This window comes from Diuraphis noxia, unplaced genomic scaffold (assembly GCF_037042655.1).
Source record: "Diuraphis noxia isolate RWA-SAM2 unplaced genomic scaffold, SU_Dnox_SAM2 contig0003, whole genome shotgun sequence".
NCBI lineage: Eukaryota > Metazoa > Arthropoda > Insecta > Hemiptera > Aphididae > Diuraphis > Diuraphis noxia.
The window spans coordinates 51,974,796-51,995,622 of NW_028301713.1; the positions used below are offsets into that span (position 1 = coordinate 51,974,796).

General features: G+C 31.1%; 1 protein-coding gene across 1 annotated transcript in view; it reads left to right on the forward strand.

The window, feature by feature from the left end:
* LOC107168081 (dynein axonemal heavy chain 7-like) overlaps nucleotides 1-20,587 on the forward strand; it is a 33,795-nt gene extending 13,208 nt beyond the window's left edge. Inside the window, exons 22-48 of the mRNA XM_089223444.1 lie at nucleotides 54-185; nucleotides 272-700; nucleotides 771-1,219; nucleotides 1,287-1,434; nucleotides 1,691-1,903; nucleotides 1,983-2,297; nucleotides 2,358-2,474; nucleotides 2,535-2,675; nucleotides 2,738-2,896; nucleotides 3,041-3,270; nucleotides 3,329-4,305; nucleotides 4,370-4,598; nucleotides 4,679-4,832; nucleotides 9,647-9,780; nucleotides 9,867-10,058; nucleotides 10,405-10,810; nucleotides 11,181-11,363; nucleotides 11,471-11,654; nucleotides 11,732-11,883; nucleotides 11,964-12,113; nucleotides 14,070-14,221; nucleotides 14,287-14,663; nucleotides 14,736-14,902; nucleotides 15,563-15,800; nucleotides 16,097-16,248; nucleotides 17,713-17,850; nucleotides 19,479-20,587. Of these exons, the coding sequence (XP_089079570.1) occupies nucleotides 54-185; nucleotides 272-700; nucleotides 771-1,219; nucleotides 1,287-1,434; nucleotides 1,691-1,903; nucleotides 1,983-2,297; nucleotides 2,358-2,474; nucleotides 2,535-2,675; nucleotides 2,738-2,896; nucleotides 3,041-3,270; nucleotides 3,329-4,305; nucleotides 4,370-4,598; nucleotides 4,679-4,832; nucleotides 9,647-9,780; nucleotides 9,867-10,058; nucleotides 10,405-10,810; nucleotides 11,181-11,363; nucleotides 11,471-11,654; nucleotides 11,732-11,883; nucleotides 11,964-12,113; nucleotides 14,070-14,221; nucleotides 14,287-14,663; nucleotides 14,736-14,902; nucleotides 15,563-15,800; nucleotides 16,097-16,248; nucleotides 17,713-17,850; nucleotides 19,479-19,832 (6,672 nt within the window). The 3' untranslated portion in view covers nucleotides 19,833-20,587. The remainder of the gene's footprint in view (nucleotides 1-53; nucleotides 186-271; nucleotides 701-770; nucleotides 1,220-1,286; nucleotides 1,435-1,690; nucleotides 1,904-1,982; nucleotides 2,298-2,357; nucleotides 2,475-2,534; nucleotides 2,676-2,737; nucleotides 2,897-3,040; nucleotides 3,271-3,328; nucleotides 4,306-4,369; nucleotides 4,599-4,678; nucleotides 4,833-9,646; nucleotides 9,781-9,866; nucleotides 10,059-10,404; nucleotides 10,811-11,180; nucleotides 11,364-11,470; nucleotides 11,655-11,731; nucleotides 11,884-11,963; nucleotides 12,114-14,069; nucleotides 14,222-14,286; nucleotides 14,664-14,735; nucleotides 14,903-15,562; nucleotides 15,801-16,096; nucleotides 16,249-17,712; nucleotides 17,851-19,478) is intronic.
* Nucleotides 20,588-20,827: the final 240 nt, after the last annotated feature.

Sequence of the window (20,827 nt, forward strand, 5' to 3'; positions counted from 1 at the left end):
ATAATAGAACAACAAAACAAGTTTGTAATTTAAATTTATGTTACTCGCTATAGGAAGTTTTTCCTACTAGTGATATGAACTTGGTCAGATCACTAACAAATATTTGTGATACCTATTTGAACCCATACAATGACGAAGAACATTTAAAAACAATCTCACAGATTGATATGAGATCACAAATAGAAGTATATTATAATTGAATGTTATATTTTATTTTCAAACTATTAACTAATATAATTCTATCATTTTATCTAACTCTATTTTTTTACAGTGCATATGTTTTTTTGGTTGTATATGGTCAATGGGAGCTGCATTAGATACAAATAGCCGAGTTAAATTTAACCTCCTGTTTCGAGCATTGTTAGAAGACAAATTTCCTAAAAAAGTCGCACGTGCATTGAACATACCACTTGAATTATGTCCATCGCCAGATAAACCATACACAAATGTAATTCCTAAAAGTGGTTTAGTTTTTGACTACAGATATGTTTTAAACAAAAAAGGCAAAGGAACATGGAAACTATGGACAGATTATATAGAAGATGAACCACCGATACCTCAAGACATTCCATTCAATGAAATTATAGTTCCGACAATAGATACAATAAGAAACCAAGCACTAATGTCATTGTTATTAGAAAATAATAAACCCATACTCATGGTAGGCAAAACTGGAACAGGAAAATCAGCTTACACTATGGTATGATTGAATTTCTCATGTCCCTGCAACTATCTTATTAAAAATAATTTCCATACATTTTCTGTTACAGAATTACATTTTTACAAAAATCGACAAAGAATTCAACAGCTCATCGTGTATAAATTTTTCCGCACAGACATCATCAAATATTACGCAAGACATAATAATGAGCAAACTTGTTAAGAGGAGACGCGGTGTGTTTGGTCCTCCAATCGGCACTAAGTGCATAATATTTATCGATGATTTGAGTATGCCACTAAAAGAGTACTATGGTGCACAGCCACCTGTCGAATTGTTGCGCCAATGTATGGATAAATTTCCATGGTACGACCGTAAAGAATTAGAGGCCATACACCTTCAAGACGTTCTTATACTATGTGCGATGGGTCCTCCATCATCTGGAAATACTGTGACTCCTAGGTTTAGTCGTCATTTTAACATAATTGTGACAAACTCATTCGACGATATTACAATGGTTACAATTTTTAGTAAAATTTTATTCTGGCATTTAGAAAACAAGTTCAGTACATGAAAAATAAAAATACATTTTAATTATTTTCATAACTAATTTATAACTATCGTATAGAGGTTTTGGTAAAAAATTTGATTCATCTGTTGATCAGTTAATAAATTCAACATTAGAAATACATAAAAAGAGCATAGGATATTTGATGCCAACTCCAGATAAATCGCATTACTTATTCAATTTAAGAGATTTTTCTAAAGTTATACAGGTAAATATTGTCTAAACACAATTTAAAAATAATATTAAATATATAATTAATTATAGTAGTAAATTAAAGATTAAATCATGATATTTAAATAACTCAAGCAAATGTATTGAATAAATACTACATAAGTTAAAATTATCATCCTACTTTATAATCCTGTGAATGTATAATATTTATATGTGAATAATCGATGTAAGGATGAATGTATTTCAATCAAAAGGTATTAAACGTTATTATTTTCAATGTAATGTTCATGTAGGGCATTATGTTTTCTGTTCCTGAAACTATAACCGATGTGATCTCCATGAAACGTCTTTGGGTACATGAAATACTTAGAGTATACTATGACCGTTTAGTAGATGAATCTGACCGTGCGTGGTTTTTCGAAAATTTACGTTTTGTCTGTAAAGAATTTCTGGATGAAGACCTAAATCAAATGTTTATTCATCTTATCACGACGGAAAGCAAAATAGTAAAATATTAATCAATAAACTTTTATTTTTATTTTCAATTGACAGACTAAACAATATTTTTTTTTTATAAATAATTAGATAACTCAAAATGAACTGCGCCAATTAATTTATTGTGATTTCTCTAATCCACATTCTCAAGATAAAAATTATAAGGAAATTCGTGATTTAAACAGTCTCCGGTTGACAGTTGAAGAATTTCTCAGTGAATTCAATCAAATAAGCAAAAAGCCTATGCATTTAGTGCTTTTTAGATTCGCTCTCGAACATTTATCCCGGATTTGTCGTATCATGAACCAGCCACGAGGGCATGCTTTACTTATTGGTTTAGGAGGATCGGGTCGCCAGTCATTAACAAGACTAGCTGCACATATTTCACAATATGAACTATTTCAGGTATTGAAAAAAAAAATAAGAGCTTCTTTTTTGTTGAAATATCGTATAATTGTTTCTTAGATAAAATTGACTCGCTTATATGGAGTAAATGAATGGCATGAGGATTTAAAACACATATTTAGACAAGCTACTCTTGCATTTAATCAAAATGTTATATTCTTGTTTACGGATTCAGAAGTAAATAAATAATAATAAAACATAATACGGATATATATGTTTTAAGCTATTTTGATATAGATAAAAAATGAAGGAATGGTTGAAGATATAAACAATTTACTAAATTCTGGAGAAGTACCTAATCTATTGGTGATGGACGAAAAACTAGAGATCTGTGATAAAATGCGTGAACTAGATAAGCAACGAGACAAAACTTTACAAGTAATTAACAATTATTAGGTATTAAATAATGAATTTATAATGAAAATTCTACGTTTAATTAGACTGATGGTAGTTTAACCGAATTATTTAATTTATTTATTCAAACGGTAAGAGATCAACTGCATGTGTCGTTGGCATTTAGTCCAATTGGAAATGGCCTTAGAACAAGGATAAGACAATTTCCATCACTAGTACAATGTTGTACTATTGACTGGTTTCAGGTAAATAACAAAGTTACGCGTTTATACACCTACGTCATGGATACTAAAACTATGTTCCTTTGAAAATGTTTTGATTTATATATTAAATATACGTAATATGTACCTATATGAATTAAAATTATTTATTTATTTACTTTACCTTAGACCTGGCCATCGGATGCGTTAATAGCTGTAGCTAAAAATTTTTTAAGTGACGTTGAACTAACAGATCACGAACGCAATGTTAGTATTAAAATGTGCCAAAAATTTCATACGACAACTATAAATCTTTCAGTAGAGTTCAATGCTAAATTACAACGTAGAACTTATGTAACGCCAACTTCTTACTTGGAAATGATCAACACTTTTAAAGATGTTTTAAATAAAAAACGATTGTAAGTTAACCTTTTAAATCATTATTATAGTAACATATAATGTATTATTTCATAACAGAGAAATAATTACTGCAAAACGTCGGTATGAAGTTGGATTAGAAAGACTGCAAAACGCAGCTGACGATATAGAAATTTTGCAAAAAGAACTGAAATATTTAGAGCCTGAAATTATCGCTGCTTCAAAGAAGGTAAAAATAATCATGCAGAAAATAGAAAAAGAAAATATAGAAATATCAAAAGTGAAACAAAACATTGAAATAGATGAAAAAAAGGCACAGATAACTGCGGCCGAAGCACAAGAAATAAAGGACGAGTGTGAAGCTCACATGGAAGCTGCAAAACCTGTATTAAATGCTGCTCTTGCTGCATTAAATACATTGACCCCTGGTGATATGACATTCGTAAAATCCATGAAAAATCCTCCTAACGGGGTTAAATTGGTTATGGAAACTATTTGCATAATAAAAGAAGTAAAACCTGATAAAATTCCTGACCCATCCACTGGAAAATTGGTGGAAGACTATTGGGGACCATCAAAAAAATTGCTTAATGACATGAAGTTTTTAGAACATCTCATCAATTTTGATAAGGATAATATACCGAGTGCAGTAATGAAAGTTATCAATGAAAAGTATCTTACAAACCCAGATTTTGAACCAAAACTAATTAAAAAAGCTTCGAATGCTGCAGAAGGCTTATGCAAATGGGTGACTGCAATATCTAGTTATGACAAAGTGGCAAAAGAGATAAGACCAAAAAGAATTGCTCTAGCTGAAGCAGAATCTATGTATAACACTGCGATGGCTGAGCTTAAAGAAAAACGTTCAGAGCTTGAAGAAGTTGAAATGAAACTAAGACTCGTGCAAGAAAACCTTGAAGAAAATGAACGAAAAATGGCAAAATTACAAGATAATGCTGATGAAGTACAAACAAAAATGATACGAGCAGAAGATTTAATAGGTGGATTAGGAGGGGAAAAACAACGATGGGGGCAAATGGCTATGGATCTCGGAGAAAGATATTTAAACCTTACAGGTGTGCTAATATAATATAAAAAAGTTCAATCATTATGAAAATAAATAAATATATTCCATTTCAGGTGACTTGTTAATAAGTTCCGGTATAATTGCATACTTGGGTCCATTTACAATGGACTATAGAAGCAATCAGATCAAAGAATGGGTAAAAGAAATCCTCGAAAATGAAATTGTATGCTCTAAAGATTTTCAATTAAGTGCAATACTTGGACAGCCAGTCGTAATTAGAGCTTGGAATGTAGCTGGGTTACCTACGGATTTGTTTTCTGTAGATAATGGTATTATTGTCATGTAAGAAAATTGCATAGTATGATTCAAGCAACTAAAACTAAATTTTCAAGTGTTATAAATTTATAATTATTTTTCTTTAGGAATGCTAGACGGTCTGCTTTGATGATTGATCCACAGGGACAGGCAAATAAATGGATTAAAACAATGGAAATGGAAAACTCTTTAAACACAATACGCTTTAGTTCATCCAACTACATTACTGTCTTAGAACATGCCATCACCAGTGGACAACCAGTAGAAAACATAAACTTCTTATTCTTCTTCTTCTTCTTCTTCTTCACCTTTTAACATTCTATTTTAACTATATTATGAGTTCGATAACTCTTTTCCTATATCTCCAAATGTATTTTTATATCATTCTCTATTCTGTTAACCTATATCTTCTTCAATTTTTCTCTTCTTCTTTTTCCTTGAACATTTATTTCCATAGCTACTCACACTAACTCGTAACATAATCAATTCACCCTCATTCTGTGTACAATAATTGATGCAATTCCTAAACTACATATAAAGAATTTACTTCTGAATCCCTACTTCCCTAATCTCTATCACTTCTCACAAACTTCTTAGTAGGTATTCTAATCTCCCCTGTACTCACAACCCGTTTTGTTTTATTGTTTATTACGCAATATCCCTATACACACAAAGTAACTACCTAGCCAAACGAATTTTTTATCTACTTTTTATTTAAATTACATCATCTAAAAACCCATCTTTTCATTTAATTCAATCACACATAATTACTTTCTAATATCTTCTTAAAAAACCACCATAATTTTGTACTGTTGATCTTAAGTGACATTGACCTAAGTACTTTGATCTATTGACTTCATACTACATCCATTTACATGTCTAAAGTTATCAATTTCTCAATCTCTTCCTCCAAAATCATACACAATTAGTTGTATTTACTTCTTTTTCTTTGTATTAGTTTGCTTCAAGCATGTTCTCCCCTCTTCCAGTCTTTCGTTCAATTATTTTGGGATTTCTCTCAAACATACTATAATATATCTGCAAGCATAATGCACCATACCACATCACCCTATTTGTGTTCCATAATTTCATAACATAACTAACTTAAACATTTAAAAGATAAAACTGTATATTTGTAAATATCTATACAGAACTATTCCGTTTCTCCTCATAAAACCTCAGTATTTTTTTCATTCTGAATGATACTGACAACACCTCTCCTTGCATTCTAACATACACCCAAATCTAAGTCTCCAAATCTATAAACTCCATACATGCATTTCAGATCGTATCGATTTCTACACTACATAATTACTCCTCGTTTATTAAAGACGCCATACCTTGATTCCAAGACTTTTCCTGTTTTGTCCCAAAATTGTTTCTACTTCATTTACACTCGTCAACACTTATCTTCTCTTTTCATCGTCCGCCAACATTCAGAAAATTACCGAGAATTTTCTATAGCCAACTTATACACTGAAAATGGCAAACAATTGAATTCGGAAAATGGGCTACGTATAGGAACTTGGAACGTCAGAACACTAAATAAACCTGGAGCTTTGCAATATGTACTGGACGCTTATAATAACTATACAATTGACATATTAGCAGTACAAGAGATAAGGTGGCCAAATAGTGGAAACCTAAAGAAAGACAATATAACAATATTCTACAGTGGCACTACTAATGGAAAACATGAAAATAGAGTAGGTTTTTTAGTAAACGACAGGACACTACCAAATGTCAAGACCTTTTCAGCCTTTAATGATTTTTCTATATCCTTTTAGCGGGAAAGATATTTGACCTAATTATTATAAACTGCTATGCCCGAACAGAGGAAAAAGATGAAGACATAAAGGACAAATTCTATGAAGAACTAGAAAGGGTATATGACACTTGACCGTTGCACTGTATAAAGATAGTAGTAGGGGATATGAACGCGAAGGTTGGAAGGGCAAATATATATAGACCGGTCATAGGACCTAACAGTTTACACGAAATTAGTAACGGAAATGGGACAAGACTGATAAATTTTGCACATTCAAAAAATTGTATGATAAGCAGTACATATTTCCCCAGAAAAACTATACACAAATTCACTTGGAAATCCACTGATGGAAGAACATTTAATCAAATTTACCACATACTTATCGACAGGAGATTTAAGGAATGTGAGAACGTATAGAGGAGCTGATGCAGACTCAGACCACTACCTAGTGTATGCGAAATTTAACCTGAGACTGGCAATAAAATGGAACTTGGAAAAAAGGAAACCTACAATACAGTACGACATACAGAAATTAAATGATATTGGAATAAATCATAATTACATTGAGAGAATCGCACATGAATTACAAAATACTAATATAAATCAAATAAACCATAGAACAGAAATTGATAGGATTTGGAACAGAACAAAGGAAGCGGTGGCTAGTAGTGCAATGGAGATTCTAGGAATGAAACCAAAAGAAAATAAGAAAAACTGGTTCAACGATTTATGTAAGAACGCAATCTAAAGAAGAAACGAACTGAGTAAAAAAGCATTACAAAATACATCAGACGAGTGCATAAGAGAATATGAAGAACAAAGAACATTGACAAATAAAGTGTTAAGGGGAGAAAAACGTCTACATGAAAAGAAACAAATAGAAGAAATAGAAATCAATAGATACAACGCAAAAATGTTTTTCAAAATGTCTGGGGAAGTAAAAGTTGGCTTCAAACCACAAACAAGGATCTTAGTGGACGATACGGAGACTATGATCACAGAAGAAAGACAAGTACGAGTAATTAACCAATTCAAGGAACATTTTGAAGACCTCCTGAACCGACCCTCAATAGCGCATGATTTAAATCCAAGCGAAGACTGCCTAACAGCAGAAATAGATATAGACGCTCCTAAATACGAAGAAATTGAGACTCTGATTAAGAGGCTTAACAACAACAAAGCCCCAGGAGAAAACCACATAGTAGCGGAATTACTTAAAAAAGGTGGTACAATGTTGGTGAGCAAAATATTACAGAAGTTATTAAGACAATATATAGAACACTGAGACAATCCCAAAAGAATGGAAAACTGCAATTATATGCCCAATATTTAAAAAAGGCAACCCCACTAAAACTGAGAACTATAGAGGAATTTCGCTACTGGACACATGCTATAAAATTTTGACAACACTGATATTAGAAAGGTTAAACCCGTATGTTGAAGAAATAGTTGGGAATTACCAATGCGGGTTTAGGAGAGGAAAATCCACAACAGACCATGTTTTCGCCCTAAGACAGATAATGTCAAAATACTACGAATTTGGAAAGGACCTGCATCTAGTCTTTGTGGATTACAAGCAGGCGTATGATAGTGTAGACAGAGAAGAGCTTTGGAAAGCATTGGTAATTTTAGGAATACTCAAAAAATATGTGAATGTAATAAAAGCATGTTACGAAAAAACACTATGCAAAGTGTGTTTTGTACAAGGCATCTCAGATCTTTTTGAAGTTAAATCTGACCTTAAACAAGGGGACGCGTTGTCACATGCACTATTTAACTTGGCGCTCGAAAAAATAATTAGAGACACAATTGATGACAGAAGGATGGGGATAAGCAATGAACAAGTTATGTTAGCCTACGCAGATGACATTGTGCTGATGGGTGAAACCAAAGAGGAAATCATCAACTCAACATCTAAACTCATAAATGCAAGTAAAGGAATAGGATTACATGTAAACTAGGGGAAAACTAAGTACATGGTCGTATCGAGAAGACTACCAAATATAGATTCCATAGTAGTGGATAATTATAAATTTGAAAATGTTGATAATTTTAAGTACTTAGGCGTAAACATCAACAACAAAAATGATATGCATATAGAAATGAATGAACGGATCACTAATGGAAATAGATGTCATTTCAGTATTATCAAACTCCTGAGGTCTAAGCTATTGTCGAGAGGATCAAAGATACGACTATATCATAGCTAACTTCGACCTGTGATAACATACGCCTGTGAAACCTGGTCGTTGACTAAAGGTGATAGCAGAAAACTTATCACGTTCGAAAGGAAAGTGTTACGAACCATTTATGGACCAATCTTCAACCCAGAAACACAGACATTCGAAAGAAGAAACAACGAAAATATAAAGTCTCTTTGTAATAAGCCAGACATAGGTACTCTATTTTATCAGGAAAAAACAATTAGAATGATTCGGACATGCATGGAGGGCAGATGGACAGCTAATTAAAAATGTACTTATCAATAAAATAAATAAAACGAGACCCCTAGGACGGCCCAAAACCCGGGCCGATGACGTAGTTGCCAAAGATATAGAAATGATAGACCAAGACGCAACATTAGAAACAGCATATCAGAGAGAGAGGTGGAGAGAGATTTTGATGGAAGCGATGGTCTTGAATGGACCGCTAAGCTGATGAAGAAGAAGAACTTATACACTTATTTCTCCATCGTTTATTTCCACTCCTTTATATGAGAATATTGTATTTAACAAATATAGCTTCATTAACTGCACTTTTCACATCATTATTCTCCAGCATTCTCATCAGATCCTCCTCTGCGCTTCACGCTTTCTGGATTTTTTTAGTTTTCTTTTTTAAAATTATTACCTGTACCTAATCATCCCACCACTTACATACCTTTATACTGCAGCATACTATACTATAATCTAGTATACTTAGTATATACCAGCATATCACCAACAATATTAATAGTCATAGTTTTAATAACATTTTAAGTACTTATTCAAAATCAGTTTATACTTCCAATAATGTACCAAACTCAATACTCCAAAATTATAACCTTCGTGTACCCTCTAATACACCCTCTCATATTACTTCCTAAATATCTTCATTTAGCCAGATATTACTATACACTAATTTGATAGTATTCCTTACGGCGTACAGTATCTCAATATCTCACAGTTATTTTAACGAACGCCTTTTTTAAAACTCCCCACAAATTCTACTTGTCTAGTATAATATGCAATTACTACATTTAACACTTTATTCTAGTGGATTTAAAATATATCATTAAAAAAATATTTCAATGTATATTACATTTCAGGTATTATTAGAAAACATTTATGAAGAATTAGATCCTATATTAGACCCAGTGTTATTAAACCAAATATTTTTAACTGGTGGAACTTACTGCCTCACATTAGGTGATACCGTCATTGAATATAATCGCAATTTCAGGTATCCCTATTAACTTAAATGACTTTGCAATTGTTTTATATACTTAATTTTTTTTTTTTTTAATAATATTTTTTATGTATTTTAAGGTTTTATATAACAACTAAACTCAAAAATCCACATTACTTACCAGAAGTAGCTGTAAAAGTGGTATTATTGAATTTTATGATAACACCTATTGGCCTAGAAGATCAGTTATTAGGTGAAGTAGTAGCTAAAGATAGACCTGATTTAGAAACTGTAAAGAATGAATTGATCATCCAAGGTGCTAAAAATGCGAAGTAAGTAATTAAAATCTTGTATATTAATAATTGTTCAATAATAAATCAAGATAAAAAATGTTCACAGAAATGTATAATGTCCATGTTTAAATGTATAAGATATATCACTAAATATAAAATTAACTAAGTAGTTTTAGTAGTTTTAGTTTTGAAATAACTTAATTTAAGTTTTTTGGAAGTGTTATCAACGTCCAATTTAAATATTTTTTTTAGAATTTAGAATTTTTTTTACATTATCCCAAATAAATATATGATTAAATTCATTAAAAGACCAACTTACTCAGCTCTAAGGGTCTAATTTAAATACCTACTTTTATATTTTCTATCAAAAATGCATTTTTGTTAGATCCTTAAAAGATATCGAAGATAAAATATTAGAAGTCCTGAGTTCAACTGAAGGAAATATTTTAGAGGACGAAGACGCTGTAACCATATTAAGTTCTTCAAAAATTTTAGCAAACGAAATAAAAGAAAAACAAGCAGAATCTGAAATCACTGAACGAATAATAGACAAAACTAGGCAACAATATCGTGTTGTCGCCAAACATTCAACGAAATTATTTTTCACTATTGATACGTTGGCAAATATTGACCCTATGTATCAATATTCCCTAGCGTGGTTTATACAATTATTCAGTGTAGCTATCAAAAATAGTCCTAAACGTATAAACATTGATGATCGGACAAATGAATTAATAAAATATTTCACATATTCCTTATACGTTAACATATGCAGAAGTTTATTTGAAAAAGTAATTTTTACGTACACCTTAATATTTTATTTTTATAACCAAAATATATACAAGCAAATTCAATATTATAATATTGGTATTTTTAAACTAACATCATCAATTTTAACAATATAATGTATATTTTATAACTTAATAATCTAAAATTATTAACTATGCGAGTATAATCAACATATTTTTTCAAAATAATATAATATTTTATTTTTGTTGCATAAATACAATATTATAATATTTAATGCATCAAATGTTGTTTAAATTATATCTTTGAAAATACCTAATAGGTAGATAAGTATTGTGATTAAAGAAATAAATAATAATAATTTTTATTTGTCTACTTAGTCATATAATTTTAACAATCATTAATTATTATTAGGACAAGTTATTACTATCGTTGGTTATGGCTATTAATTTATCTGAAGAATTTGATACGGATGAATGGATTTTCTTCCTTACAGGTGGAATTAGCTTAGATAATCCATTCAAAAATCCGATCAGTTGGTTACAAAATAAAAGCTGGGATGAATTATGTAGACTTGAAAATCTTCCCAAGTTCAAGGTTATATTTCATAAAATCTTATTTTTCAAACTTTAAAAATAGTATTAATACCTGCCATACATACTTTTGAATAAGTTGCTTAGAAAAAATTTACTTTTTATTTAAAGAATATAAAAATGGATTTCGAAACCAATACGAATAAATGGAAAGAAATTTATGATTCATTGGAACCACATTTGGCAACTTTTCCTGATCCATGGGAAAAACAATTAAACTATTTTCAAAAGTGTCTCATATTACGTTTACTTCGATATGATAAAATTATACCAGCTGTTCAATATTTTGTTGCTAGTAAGATTATTATTATTACAAACTATAGATGATAAATGATTTTCCAATTATGCTATAATATACATATTTTATAACAGACGAATCAGTATTGGATCATAAATTCACAGTTCCTCTGCCATTTGATTTATCAACAATTTTTAGTGACTCCAATTGTTTGACACCACTAGTTTTTGTTTTAACACCTGGAGCAGATCCAACAGCAATGTTGTTAAAATTTTCAGAGAAACTGGTATTTTCTATAAATAATAATATATTATATATTTTATAAACATGATACAATTTACCATAGTTTTAATTGTTTTTTCTCAGGGCTTTGCTTCTCGTTTATCGGCTTTATCATTAGGTCAAGGACAAGGGCCAATTGCTTCAAGACTTATCACTGAAGCTACAAAAATGGGTAACTGGGTGTTGTTACAAAATTGCCATTTAGCTAAAAGTTGGATGTCACAACTTGAAATGGTAATTGTTTGAACTACATTTTTCAAATCTAACTGCATCTAGTCAACTATTATTTTCATTGAATTTATTTATTTAAAAAGAAAAAATGTATTCAAACAAATTCAAAATCTGTTCAGTGTTCATACTTCAGTAGGTACTAGCCACTAGGTATACTTACTAATTACTACTTCAATTTGTAGTTCATTATTAAGATTGTTAAATATGTTACCGGAAATGTTGACATTTAGGAAATGATGACAGTTCCTAGGAAATGATGACAATTCCTAATAGCGGAAGGAAATGATATCAGTGCCTATAGTTCATGTTATCATTTCCTAACGATATCAGGCAAAGATGCCATATATATTTAAATTTAATCTGTCACAATTATTAATTACCCTGCAATTACACTAATATACATAATCAATGATTAATGAAATGAATAATTAATAAAAAAATTAGATATTTTTTTTTTAATCACTTTATTAAATTCACTTCGCATTTTATTCAAATCCATTTTAATGAAATAATACGTGCTGCACTAAGAAGATAGGCACATACTACTAAGCGGACCGTGTTGTATGGACAGGTATTATAGGGACACTTTTAATAAAACACGTAAATGGTAGGTTAAACATATTATGCGATACCTATGTGATAGCCATGACATTTTCCAATCAACCATTTTAACGATATCAGTCATTACCCACCTGATATTTTTTTATAGAACACGGACAATATAGACAGTAATGGCAGTATAATGGTTTTTAGCATCTCACCGTTCCGAGTTAGGTAGTTAATAGTTATCATTATAATAGTTTTACATTGTAAAGCCACTACATGACCTGAAACATCATAATCACCAATGCTTTCGTGTAAGAAACCGATACGTGATAATTAGGGCTCGAATGTTTATGCACTTAAAACTACTATAGGTAATATAAATAAATAAAATTATATAATATTTATTTTTAGCCAATAAAAACACAAAAATATGTAAAATAAAAATAGTATTTGATTCAGTAAAACATGAATTAAATTTGTACCTAGGTTAGCATTAAATTGAATAAATAGAAAAAAAATATGCAATTTCATAAACATCCGAGCCCCAGTGATAACATTGCCTAAAAAAGTACGGAAATGATGACAATTCCTAGGCGATGATATCATTTCCTTCGGCTATTAGGAATTGTCATAATTTCCCAAAAACTGTCATCATTTCCTAAATTGTCAACATTTCCGGTAACATATATATGAATGTATTACTTTTGAGCAAAAATGTGTGCTATTATGTAAAATATAATTATTTACAAATCACGTTTTTTTCATTTTATAAATAATTACGTATTTTAGATTTTGAGTCAATGAATGTACTGATTTTACAATGCCATTTGTGTTTTTCTCTGCCAACTGCCTGTCAACTTATTTTACTGTAAAAAATTTGTATCTAGTTAATACTTTGGAAAGTCAAGTATAAAAAATCATGTTGTTGGTGTAACTTGAAGTTTTTACCGATTGTTTAAATTACTATTATCTTTACATAGCAACATTTTTTAAATATTAAGACATTTTTTGAGCTATTTATAGAAATAAAAAATGAAATACTTCAATACTTGTAATAACTATAATAAGCTGACAAATTTTCTTCGCTAAGAATCATTTTTCGTATACAATGGTTTATCATTGAGTTCAAATTTAACACATAAAATGACTTACTTTTTACTTGGTATACTTGATATACATGGTAAACTTGGTGCTTACTATACAGCAGAAAGGAACTTACTATTCTGTTTTTATAAAGTAACTGGAATTAAATAAAGTAGTAATAGGTAAATAGAGTTTTAAAAATGTTATACTTTTATATTTAAAGTTCAATAAAAATAAAAATAATTTACTTCACTTTTAGAAAACCATTTTAATTTTTAATTTTAGTTATTATTTAATTTGGAAAAAACGTTGCATATTTTACTTTACTAGATATGCGAAAGCTTCACTAGTGAGCACACTCATCCCGAGTTTAGACTTTGGTTGACGTCATATCCCGTCGAGTATTTTCCTGTATCTGTTTTACAAAATAGTATAAAAATTACAAATGAACCACCAAAAGGGCTTCGAGCCAACCTTTACAGGTATTTGTATTTTACTATATTAATCTGAGAAACTCCATAATTAACCATCTTCTTTTTTGGAGTAGATCGTTTACAAGTGACCCGATTGTGAACGAAGAATTCTTCGAGGGCTGTAAACAAGGCAATAACTTCAAGAAGATGCTTTTCGGTCTGTGCTTCTTCCATGCTCTAATACAAGAGCGGCGTCATTTCGGTCCAATCGGATGGAATCGGCCATACGAATTCAACGAGACTGACCTTAGAATTAGCGTCGTTCAGTTACAAAACTTCCTTAACGAATATTCAAAGATTCAATTTGAAGCTTTGCGTTATTTGACTGGTGAATGCAACTACGGTGGCCGAGTAACCGACGACTGGGACCGGAGATGTTTAGTTACGTTTCTAAACAAGTTCTATACGCCAGAGATTGTCAAATACAAAAATTATAAATTTGATAAATCTGGTAAAACTAAAAAAAAATAGTTATACTTCACGAGTCTCAGCGCTTAACTCACTCATTATTATACGCAATAAGGTACTTACTATTGCCCAAATTTGAAAAAATACGATCATTTTGTGGATTACATTCAAGAACTACCTTCAATCACTCGACCTAGTATATTTGGTATGAATGAAAACGCAGATCTCATTAAGGAACAACAAGAAACTGATATGTTTCTTACTTCTGTTATCAGTACACAGGTATTTAAATTGCACAACAACAGTGTCCATAGTGTAATTCGTGATAATTAAATATTGATCATACCAACAAAAAAAAATTATCAAAAAAATATTTTTGTAATAAAAAATTGTTAATAAATTAATATTAAAACCTTCAATTTTAAATAGCACCCACAGATAGGTTATACATTTTTATTTTATTTTTATATTTGTGTTATTGTAGATAACCGCCTTGGTAGATAATACAATATAATTTATAATTTATAACATATATTTAGAGTACCTAGTAAGTATAAATAAATATAACAAGCTTTATCTCAGTCAAAACGATTTTATTTCATGATTTGACACGCTAATAAGTTATAAGCTATTTAGTTATAACATTTTATTAATAAATATTTGTGTAAAAAAGACCTTTTACCTACTTACCAAATTCTTTATCATTTTTAACCATTTTTTAGGTTTTCCAACTAATTAAATCTATAATTGTATTTGAGTGTTTGAATATTCTATATTATTTTTACTCGTAAGGTTTTTCTTAATCAGAATATTGTTATGAAGATAATGACGTATAAATACTGCATGTATTACATATATTCAATTATTTATTATTATTTATTATACATGAAAATAATATTATTATTATATAATATATTTTTGTTAAATTCATACAAAATCTAGAATATGGAAAGTTCAAAAGAAGGGAAAGGAGTATCGTCAGAAGAACTTATCATAATATTTGCTGTAGATGTTTTAAATAAACTTCCGATTCCTTTTGATACAATTCTTGCATTAGAAAAATACCCCACTACCTACAATCAGTCTATGAACACAGTTTTAGTTCAAGAAATGGGACGGTTCAATAACCTTTTGAACGCAATAAGTTCAAGTCTAATTAATGTTCAAAAAGCTATCAAAGGTATGCCATGACGTTGATTAAATTAAAATTTAAAACAAATTATTGGTACCTATACTGAAAAATATTTAAATGTTATATTATAATTATTACTTATGGTGTTCACAAAACCTACTATGTATTTTTTATAAACTAAAATAATATATTATAATAATCTAGATATACTAATATCAATATTACTGTGAACACATCACACATATTGAATTTTTTATTTTGAAACAACACAAAATATGATCAAAATGTTGGCTCTAAAACTACTTAATTAATAATAATAATATGCACGTAATTTTTTTTATTAGGTCTAATATTGATATCTAATGAATTGGAAGAACTATGTCAAAGTATCATAAATGGAAAAATTCCGACAGCCTGGGCAAGAAATTCCTATCCATCATTAAAACCATTGGGGAGTTATGTGAAAGATTTCTTACAGAGAATGGCGTTTTTGCAAGTTAGATAATTAACTTTCGTATCGTATAAATCTGATTTCTTATCATTTTATCAATAAATCAGTCGATAACCAATTACATAAAATTGATAGTTTAAAACAAAAAACAAATAGCACCAATTAATCTAAAATATTACCTATGTCTAATAATTCTAATCTACGTCTGAAAATTCTAAAATATTATAATTATTTTTTTTTTTTTGCTATTAAACTGGCAATACACTCACCACCCAGGAACGCCGTTAAGCAATGCTTCGGGTGGTGAGTCGCCATCGTTTATTTCAACTAAAAAAACAATACACAGTACCTACATATAGGGCACTGAAGGGACAATCCCCCAACCACTGGCCCTGTAATGAACAACGATATAATCGGGAAGAGGGCTTGATTGTTCGGCCCCGCAGCCTAGGTCGGAAGCCAGACCACCGACGGCGCGGTCCCAGCCGCGCCCGTGTCACCTCCGACGCCTAGACGGAACGACGCCCTGTCGGAACTGCCTGTCCCGCTCAGCCTCCTCCTTCGCTGACATCACGTCCCTCGCGAAGCGGGTAACCGCCGTCCAGTTGGCCGGACTCTCCAGCATCCTGGACACCAGTCCGCCCGGGTCGAATTGTCCGATCGTGTCGATCAGACGCTCACTTTCGCCTCGCAGCGAACAAGGGTGTGCTGTGCGTCGTCGACCTCCTCACCGTGGCCATCGGGTGGACCGCAATAGGAGCACCCTTCAGACGGTGCATGGTTGATCTTCCGGAAGGAACCGGTTGAAGCAACCATGCCCCGTCATCAGCTGAGTGTGGTGAAAGGACGTCTCCCCGTGTCTCCTGGTAGCCCACCGACAGAGCAGGTCCGGGGGGATCAGGATACGGGTCCACTCGCGTCCGCTGTCCGCGGGTGGCACCGACTCCCGCATGACCCGGGCCCACTTTGCCAGCGAACGAGCCCTCAGTAACTGAGAGTCGTCCGCCCGCCCTGCCTCCGCTGGATGGTCCAACCGAGGGGACCCACCGTCACGTGCTCCTGCCAACCGCCTCTCCCTTTTGGCCTCGAACGACGCTAATCGTTCCTCGGCCATAAGGACGACAGGGATGGTGCGCGCAACGACCGTCGCGGGGTAGTAGGACACGGTACGGTACGCACCTACGCTGGCGATAGCGGATTATAATTTAATATAACTAAACCTACGAAGGTATATATAGTATATAAAGTATATATGTATATATACTTTATATACTATATAAAGGTATATATATACTCTAAACCAATGAAATATGAATTTAATAAATACAGTATATCTAATCATTCAGATTTATATCATGCCCATTTTAAGTAATATCTAATTATCTAATACTAGATATATAGCCACTAAAAAGAGAATTATACTTGACAAAGTTTTAAAATACGAATCATAAATAACACATAATAGTTGTTGATATCGGTAATAATAGTGTTATTCATTGTAATATTTAGAAATGGTACGATAATGATGCTCCGAAATTGTTCTGGTTATCCGGATTTTATTTCACGCAAGCTTTTTTGACTGGAACACAACAGAATTTTGCCAGAAAGTATAAGATACCAATTGATTTACTAACATTTGATTATAAAGTATGTTATATATTATACTAATATTATAATTTCAATCTGCATAATATTTTACAGATATCGACGTGTAGTCTTTATTCTAAATGAGTGTAGTGAATTTCGAAAAACTTTTATAAAAATAAATCTGTACAGGCACGTCATAGGTATATAGATAAATGGACATAATAACAAAATAAATTAGATCCTAAAAATCATATACGTGAAACTGTCAATACAATGTTAGCAAAATAACCTAAAACCACTCCAACAAACTCTTCTCAGACTTGTTGAACGATTGTTGGAATTGGTTGGAAGCTATATAAAAAGTTATTTAATTTAAAATTTAGTAGTGCTAACTTCACAACCTATAAACCTTCACAGCACTATAAATTAAATTAAAACATTAAAAACTATTCCAAAAAATACACATTACATTAAGTGACATTTTTTAACGTTGGACAGTAACTAAAACAACTTTACGAATTGATACAGTGTAAAGCTCAAAAGTTTATGCACAAAACGCATCATATATGAAGAAACCTAACCTAGGTAACCTAATGCTAACAATTTTCCCGGAATTTTAAATCACTATTTTCCACTACCTAGCGATATTCCTTTAACATCTAGCAACCTAACCTTTACCACATTTTAGTAAATTTTAAAATCCCCATTTTTCCACTAGATAGTATATTTATCAATATACACACGACTATAAACATTTTTCATTTTCGTCATATTGATTTCTGATGTTCAAACATTTTTAAAAGTTTTTAAAATTCCAGGAAAATTGTTAGTGTCATATTTCTTCATCTATAGACTATAATGGGTAAACATGCGTTTGTTAGACATATTTCATACTTCTGGTTGTTATGGTTAATAGTGGTATACACTTATTGTATATGCACTTTTGAGCTTTATTACGCTGTATCAATTCGTAAAGTTGTTTTAGTTATTGTCCAACCTCCAACAATTTTATGCAATGTTTATTTTTTGGAATAGTTTTTAAGACATAGTAAGGTAAAATGATACACTAGTACCTACCTACATTTCATAGGATAAACAAATTCAAAGAGTAGAAAATATTTCTAAATTAATGTTTGATAATTGCCATCATAAATCTTTATTATTTGGATTAGGTAGGTACAACCATTTTGGTGAAATTAATAGTAAAATCTTTTAAACTAATTTGATACAAGAATTATTTGAAGAATTTTTATTTAAAAAACATATCATATAATTAATGTTAAGTAGGTACATCACAAAAAGAACTTCCAAAATGGTATGTCATATTAAGTCAATTTCCCCTAATATTACTGTTATATACGAGTATTTTTAGTATTGAGTAATTGTACGATTTGCAATTATATTATGCGCACGATGATATAATACTATATAAATATGAAACTGGTCCAAGTGTAATGAGACGGGGAGGTTAAAATTATTAAATATTTTGACTATCATAATATATTGTTATTAATATACATAGGTATGTAATAAAAAAACAATGCTTAACTATTAAGGGGTGAAAATCGCATTCACAAATTAACCCCTCCCTCAAATAATAGCTAATCCATCCCAACCACGTTGTATTATAAATAAATGTGGATGAATAGCGAAAATGATAAAAATATAATATAACTATATTGACACAGATATTGAAAAAATCCACAGCGACAGACGTCGAGCCCGTTGACGGCGTTTACGTATATGGTCTGTACTTGGATGGGGCCCGGTGGAGCGACCGGAATGGCGTGTTGAAAGAATCGAAACCGAAACAGCTGTTCTGTACTATGCCGTTGATCCACTTGCTGCCGGCGATGAGGTCAACAGCGCAACCCGTCGCAATATATCTGTGTCCGATGTACAAGACGGCGGAGCGGAAGGGCACGCTGTCCACCACCGGACATTCGACCAACTTTGTGATCGCAGTGTCCGTACCCATCGACAGATCACCTGACCACTGGATCATGAGGGGCGTTGCTTTCCTCTGTCAGTTGTCCCAGTAACACAGTATTGTCGACACGAACGAATTCACTGCTACCACTCGAATGGCTTCCCCCGAGAACTCAATAATTATAATACTGCTATACGATGAACTTTAATGCCTATAATATTTAGATAACATTATTTAGATAATATATAATGTTTTTATTCGGTACAAAAGCGTTGTGTTTTAAATTCCAAGTTGTACAAACAATTTTTTTCAACATAGGTACATATGATATGGAATTACTTCAACTTTTTTTTCTCACCAATTTTGTGAATTTTGAATTCAAATTTTGTAACGCTATATTAATTAGGTACCATAGAAAGGCAAATCAAATGTCTAGATATATGACATTACATTGATAAGTTTCAAAATCAAACGTGAAGCAATGGCTTCGATACTGAAAATACTGACTACAATCTACAGTGAATTAAGTTTCATATTTTTCTTATCATATGGTCCATAAAAACTATAGACTATAGAATAATATACCTACTCTAAGGTATAGCCTCCCTTAAGATGATGATACCTATAAAGAAAAATAATAAATAATGTACAATATGCACTGAATACAATCTACAATATTCTATTATAAGTAGAAATTGTCAAAGTGGATGTCATTATTTTTAGTTTTAGGGGATATTGAGAAAGAATAAAAAAAAAACATTTTTTTTAATTTAGCAAGTTAAGAAAATAACTTTAAAGTTTAAACAGTTTAAATTAACTTAAATGTATCCATACCTTCTAAATTATCAATTTATAACATTTGACATTATAAGCACTTATTTTTATTTAGTACATTTTTTTTTTTGCTGCTACCTATTAATAAAGTATCATTACGACATTACATAACTATTACTAAATAGTAGATACTTTGTTGAAATATTTTTATTTAATTATTTATAAACAATAATATCATATAATTTCATACTACACAATTATGTAAATTCAATTCTTACCCTTTTTGTAATAACAGACGATCATTAAACATTATTACGGTCTGTTACATAAAAA